Source organism: Cebus imitator, unplaced genomic scaffold, assembly GCF_001604975.1.
Source record: "Cebus imitator isolate Cc_AM_T3 unplaced genomic scaffold, Cebus_imitator-1.0 Scaffold191, whole genome shotgun sequence".
NCBI lineage: Eukaryota > Metazoa > Chordata > Mammalia > Primates > Cebidae > Cebus > Cebus imitator.
Window position 1 is genome coordinate 1,604,953 of NW_016107506.1, and position 7,130 is coordinate 1,612,082.

At 34.8% G+C, this 7,130-nt stretch overlaps 1 protein-coding gene across 17 annotated transcripts in view; it reads left to right on the plus strand.

Annotated features, from left to right (window-relative positions):
- Positions 1–7,130, plus strand: part of PIKFYVE (phosphoinositide kinase, FYVE-type zinc finger containing) — a 90,160-nt gene that overhangs the window by 76,340 nt on the left and 6,690 nt on the right. For 16 of the 17 annotated variants that reach the window (XM_017546729.2, XM_017546735.2, XM_017546732.2 and 13 more), the window contains 5 exons: positions 692–789; positions 2,454–2,618; positions 4,716–4,775; positions 5,467–5,643; positions 6,083–6,186. In XM_017546729.2, the coding sequence (XP_017402218.1) occupies positions 692–789; positions 2,454–2,618; positions 4,716–4,775; positions 5,467–5,643; positions 6,083–6,186 (604 nt within the window). The remainder of the gene's footprint in view (positions 1–691; positions 790–2,453; positions 2,619–4,715; positions 4,776–5,466; positions 5,644–6,082; positions 6,187–7,130) is intronic. The other variant, XM_017546734.2, reaches the window with a different exon arrangement.

Here is a 7,130-nt window from a genome sequence, read left to right on the forward strand (position 1 = left end):
AAAGCTCAAATTTAACAAAAGAACTTAAACAGTCCCTTAGGATCCCGTTTTATGGTAATTGTGATAGCAGTTAAATGTATATTGCAGATTTAATGGCATTTTTGAAAAAGTGTTTTTATTTAAAAAGTAATAACTTGTAAAATTGGTAAGCTACTGCTTGATCTTGCAATTCAAAGTATCTATGAATTGTTTATAAGTAAAGGTTCTAATACTTAAAAAACCAAATCCAAACCAGTTCTTTTGGCATGTTTTGTATTTTAGACTTATAGACAGAAATTGTCACATGCTCATTATTATGATTCTTACTGAAATAGAGTTTCCAACTCTACTAACATGATAAAATTTTATCTGAATTATCATTACAGTGACTAGTGTGAGAGAAAGGAATTGGTATTTTCTGTAATTTTTGACTTATGGGTGCTGATGTAGTGTTATGGACTTGGGGAACATATTATAATTTATTCCTCCATACATTGTTATAGTTATAGCATTTCACTTTAAGTCCAGTAGATATTTCAGACTTTTTCTTCTAGGTTCTAGCCTGTGTTTTATGTAAATTATGAATCAGACTTTTGATATTGTTGGTGGGGTTATGTAGGAAGTAAATTAATGTAGGATGTAGTTAGTGTACTTACTGTTTTCTGTTTGACTTGTATAAAACTATTTTTTTCCTTTGTTTTTTTCATTTTAGTACTTTAGACAGCAGACCAAAGAGTAGCAGTCCTATTAGATTACCTGAAATGAGTGGAGGGCAGACAAACCGTACAGCAGAAGCAGAACCACAACCAAGTAAGGTTACACATGGAGGAATATTTATAATCAGATTTACTTATAATTATGGTTTGATAAAGAAAATACATAAAAACAAGTGCCATCTGGCAATGATTTGCTACTTCTGATCTCTGAAATATAAATTTAGATATTTTTCTGTGTGCTCTTTATAGGTGTTTTGTTTTTCTTCCTTGATTCTTATCTCAAATATAAGTTCAAGGTATTGAATTTGAAACTTTTAGAAGCTCTTTGGTCTATGCAAAAAGGAGGATCTGTTTCCTAGAAGAGTTTTCAGTGTAAAATATATAACCTAAGATAGAAAACATTGTTATATTTTTTCCTTTTTAATTTTACAGTATTACTGTCACTATGAAAATAAATTTTCATGCATTACCTCCTTTTATCCCCATAACAACCACATAATAATAATTAGACATCCTTATTTTTCAGAAAATAAGTTAAAATTTAGATTTAGTAACTTGCTCAAGATTAGACAATGATGGAGCTGGGATTTGTATTTGTGTCTCCCTGACGTTGTCAGGAACACATTCAGCTACAAGTAACACAAAATTCAACTGTAAGGATTTAAACAAGTGACGGCTTATTTTTCTAAAATAACCAATCCTGGAGGTTGACAGTTGTTGCCATTTTGTTTAGCTGCTCAGCATTGTAATAACATTAGAATAGTTTCTCTGTGATTCCTTTAAGTTTTCCTCATGGTTAAAAGTGTTCCATTTTTGTTTGCATTTGAGGCAGAAAGAAGGGTGTTAGCTGTTCTCTTTCATTAGGAAAGCAGAGGCTCCTCCGTTAGTTTCATTGGTCAGAACTGAAGCTCATGGCCACTCCTGACGTGAAAGAGAAAGTAGGGAGGAGCATTGTCCTGGTTGGCTTATACAAATCATAATCCTTTCCTGGTGCTGTACACATAGTTACATACCCTGCCCTGCTCCCCTCTTTCCAAAAGTTTGTGTTCTGTTAGTGGGGAACCAGGTAGAAGTGGATATTAAGGAGGCAATAGTAGTGTCTGTTACCCTAAGTAAGCACATTTATGATTGACATTTTCTGTCAATTTTGTAAATGATACATTTGCAAGAATTAGAATCACATTAATAAGTATGATGAATGAAGCCCAAAACTAGAAGTCAAAGTATAGAGCAAGATTTAGTAAATTCTTGACTGTTCAATGGCCTTTTTTATTTTTTGAAAGATGCTAAAAGGGAAATCTTATATTTTCCTGTGTGAAACTGTAGGAACACAAATGACACAAAGATGTTACCTTTAACTGAATTATTTTAGCTTGTGAAATCGTTTTGTGTTCATTTAGTTAACTATGTTGCAATACTATAAGAACTCAGCCCTAATTTAATCTTGTTGCTTAAGTTGTGACTGCCTTTGAAAGTTATTTTTGAAAAGCTTTCTAGAGAATTTCCCATATTTTTATATTCATTTAGCTGAGTATTAACCCTCCATCTGTGTTTTTCTTAATACGGGTTTTTGTTAAAAGGGGTGCTTGATTACACAAAAACAACATGTGGAACAACGTGCAAACTAAAGTATCTGCATTACTCAGATTGATTAGCTTCATATGGTGGTTACTGCTAATAAAGAAATGAGTTGAAAATTTTTATTTTCCACTTGCAGTGACCTATACTTGAAATTAATATATTACTTCTTATTTTTAGCCAAAAAGGCTTCTGGAATGTTGTCCTTCTTCAGAGGGACAGCAGGGAAAAGCCCCGATCTCTCTTCCCAGAAGAGAGAGACCTTACGTGGAGCAGATAGTGCTTACTACCAGGTTGGGCAGACGGGCAAGGAGGGGATGGAGAATCAAGGCGTTGAGCCTCAAGGTGTGTTCAAGAATAAATGTGCTTATTCGAGGCTTTGATTTATTTATTTTACTTGCATATATTTCTTACAGCCTTAAATAGATAATTCTTAGTGCTGAAACCGGGGCATTCCCTCTGTTCTCACATGTCAGTGTGGTAGACTGGAAAACGCATGGCTCTGGGAGAGTCCAACTAGTTTCAGATTTCACTGCCACCATGTACTGTGCGATAGAAGCAGAAATCTTTAATTTCCATACCCTGTAAAGTGGAAAGAATAATGTCTTCCAAAGTTTATCTGACATTCCAGATGTAATACATCTGTCCCCTTATGTAACTCATAGTATATGCTCAAATGTTTTCATTCCACTACTCCCTCAAAATGCTTCCTTTCTTTTCAAGTCCCTGCAAAATTGCAGCTGTTTATGTCCCCTTCATTTTGACATTTAAAAATTATGTCTAGTGCAGGGTGAGATGGCCCATGCCTGTAATCTCATCACTTTGGGAGGCTGAGATGGCAGGATCACTTGAAGCCAGTAGTTTGAGACCAGCCTGGGCAATAAAGCGAGACCTCTGTCTCTACCAAAAAAAATGTGTGTGTGTGTGTGTGTGTGTGTGTGTGTGTGTGTGTGTGTGTCTCTACTTCATTGTGTTTGGGTATGGTTTTAGATCAGGAATAGGCAGACTATGCTGGCCTGTTTTTGTAAATAAACATTTATTGGGAAATAGGCATACCCATTCATTTACTTAATCATCTGGTTGCTTTCACTTTATATTGGCAAGTTGAGTAGTTAGAACTGAGTGAAATATTTACTCTGTCTCTATACAGAAATAGTTTGGTGACCTCTGGGTTAGTCCATGAATTAGTAGTTTTAAAAATAGCAACTGCTGGGCCCAGTATGATAATTCCAGCATTTTGGGAGGCTGAGGCTGGAGCATCACTTGAGACCAGGAGTTTGAGATGAGCCTGGCCAATGTAGCGAAACCCAGTCTCTACTAAAAATATAAAAATTAGCTGGGTATGGTGGTACATGTCTGTAATCCCACTACTTGGGAGGCTAAGGCATGAGAATCACATGAACCCGGGAGGTGTAGGTTGCAGTGAGCCGAGATTGCACCGTTGTCCTCCAGCCCGGGTGACAGCAAGACTCTGTCTCAAAAACAAAAACTGCTGTAATAAATTTTGACTAGTAATTAAAATATCTGTTTAGTATTCTGTAGGCTGCTTGCTATTGGGCTGTAGCTGTTTAAAATGTAATGCTTGGAAAGCTTTGATACTTCAAAAAATTATTTTAAAATGTGAAACTTATGGGACGATTTATTCTTCTAGATGCTAAGATGTATTCCAAATCCCTAATAATTACACAGAAAGTAGTAAGCTTGCAAGGCAAATCAGTCACAAAAATTAAAAAAAAATGTTCTGACTTATACGTTAGTATGTTTTGTGTTTAAAAATATTTATATATTTATAAACAGTTATATTTCTTGAGTATATTAATAAAATTATATATTAATATACTAGTTGCTGCCTTCTGTGCAACTGAAGGTGAGCCTTTCTCATTTAATTTTATGTTAATTTTATATGTTATATGATTATATGTTATATGTTAATAAAATTATATATGATATATATAGTATATGATACAATTTTATGTTTTAAAAAATACTTTATTCACATTTTATATATCTTAGTACATGATGAAGCAGTGCAAACTGTTGAGGAAACATTCTACACACATGGGGAAAAATATAATGAAGAAGCTATGGTTTCATTTAGACAGTTTAATTGTATGTCTAATGCTTGCTTGATAGTGACTTGGTCTAAGAACTGAGTTACTATATTGCCATTGTAGGAATCATTCAGTTGTAAGAAAAAGTATTCAACCTATATTCTCAATTTTTCTAATTTACGAACTGAAATTGCAAAAACCCCAAACATTTTTGTTGTAATCATTTAGACAGTTTAACTGTGTATCTAATGCTTGCTTGATAGTGACTTGAGTAAGATATTTTTACTTTTAATTTGCTAAGTTTTTTTGTTACATCAAGGGAAAAGGAAGAGACAAAATGAACTGATATTTACTCAAAACTTGGCTTTACTAATGATGTTAAACCTTTTAGATGAAGTAGACGGAGGAGATACACAAAAGAAACAACTCATAAATCCCCATGTGGAACTTCGTAAGTATGAGATAATATATCATTGGTTTGGGGAGAGGGACTACAGTTGAGTCAACTCTACTATTTGAGAATTCTAGCTTTATACTAGATAAATAATCCTAGTTCTTGAAATGAATATTAAGTCTGTATGCTGACATGAGGTATATTTAATCTATACTTTATAAAATATGCATTACTTAATTTACAAAGAAATTTAATCAACAGTATAATTTATAAATTATGCTTTCATTTCTAATATTTAAACATTTACTTATGTAAATAGAGCCACAGAGCTTTGACAGTTGCATTTAGAATTGTGTATATGGGTACCAGATATGTATTACCCAGAATAATATGTACAGTACATTTTAAGATGTTTATATTAAGAATGGATATAAATGTACAGTGATGTTAATATGGTAGGTAACCAGCGTAAAATTAGAACTGACTCATATTTTTTGTGTGATTTTTCTTATTTCTTTTTTTTTTTTTTTTTTGAAAATATGTAAAGATGGTCATAGGATGTTCTTTAAGTTCCCCTGAAGATCACTTTAACAAAATTATGATAAATAGGGATTTAGATCTAACATGAAAATTGCCATCATGGAAAAACTTAAATAGTTGCATTTGGCTGGGGCAGGAGGGGAGGGAGCCAGGGAGGAAAAATATTTTCTGAGTCATAAAGCTTTTTTAAAAAAACCTCTGTTTATAGAATTTTCTGATGCTAATGCCAAGTTTTACTGTCGGCTCTACTATGCGGGAGAGTTTCATAAGATGCGTGAAGTCATTCTGGGCAGCAGTGAGGAAGATTTCATTCGTTCCCTCTCCCACTCATCACCCTGGCAGGCCCGGGGAGGCAAATCAGGAGCTGCCTTCTATGCAACTGAAGGTGAGCCTTTCTCATCATTTATTGATTGGTTCAATAGTCTCCATCTCTTTCCCTCAGAAAATGCAGCAGGAAGGATATTGCTTAATAAGAACTTTCATAACTATGACCTACTAGATTTAACAGAGGCATTTATAACTAGATTTAACAGAGGCATTTATGAAGTTTTATTTGGTAGTCTTAAAAAGTAGACCTTCTAGAACTGAACTTAAATATGTTACTGACAAAAGTAGAGGGTCTTTGACTATATGAATCCACAGGATCCCTTCCAGCCCTTCAGTTAATTTGAGAATTGTGTTCTGATCAAAATTTTCACTGTGACATTAGAAAATATCCCTTAAAATCATAAAGCAACCTGATCACGTAGGATCTTTGGAATGATGTATTATAGATTACAGTATATGTTGTGATTGAATAAACACATAACATTTCTGCCTTTTAGATGATAGATTTATTTTGAAGCAAATGCCTCGTCTGGAAGTCCAGTCTTTCCTCGACTTTGCACCACATTACTTCAATTATATTACAAATGCTGTTCAACAAAAGGTAGAAATCTAAAACCATGGTCTATAATCAGAGTTTGGTGGCTTTTTTCACATTCTTTCTGATAGCCTGTTCTTATGTTGCTATAAAGAAATACATGAGGCTGGGTAATTGGTAAAGAAAAGGTATTTATTTGGCTTGTGGTTCTGCAGGCTGTATACAAAGGTGCTGGCAGTGTCTGTTTTTGGTGGGCCTCAGGAAGCTTATAGTCATGGTGGAAGGCAAGGAGAGCCAGCATGTCACATGGCGAGAGATGGAGCAAGAGAGTGGGGTTGGGGGTGGGGGAAAGTGCCGCATTCTTTTAACTAACCAGATCTTGCATGAACTCAGAGCAAGAACTTATTACTGCAAGGAGGGCACCAAGCCATTCATGAGGGTTCTGCCCCCATGACCCAAATACCTCTCACCAGGCCCCACTTCCAACATTTTGGATAACGTTTCAACATGAGATTTGGTGGGGAGCAAATATCCAAACTGTAACAGTCCTAATGGCAGTTTTCTCTATGGTAAGATATATGCGGGACACAAGTGGATCTCTGTTATGTTGTTGAGGTGTTACAGAATTCAGAGATCTTAACGTATATATTTTCTGCCTTTGTTTTTTTTTTTTTTTTTTTTTTTTTTTTTACACCTCTCCTATTTCTTGCCTTTGTTAGTGAGGAACCAAGTGATCTTGAGCAAGTTCCCTTTAATTAGCTTGTATAAAAAAATCACTTAAGACATTAAGACTGGATGAAATTAGGTGCACATTCAGTAGTTGGTAATTTTGCTGAGACTGAAATTTGAAATGTGTATTGAGAAATGAGGAGATGCTTCTTTTAGCTAGAAAGAGAGGCAGCCAATGGCCCAGGTTTGCCCACTTGTCACTGAGCAGCCGCCAGTGCCCCAATCCAGCTGCCACCTTAGAATCATGAAAGAGTTACATAGTTTTGGTTTTTTTTTTTTTT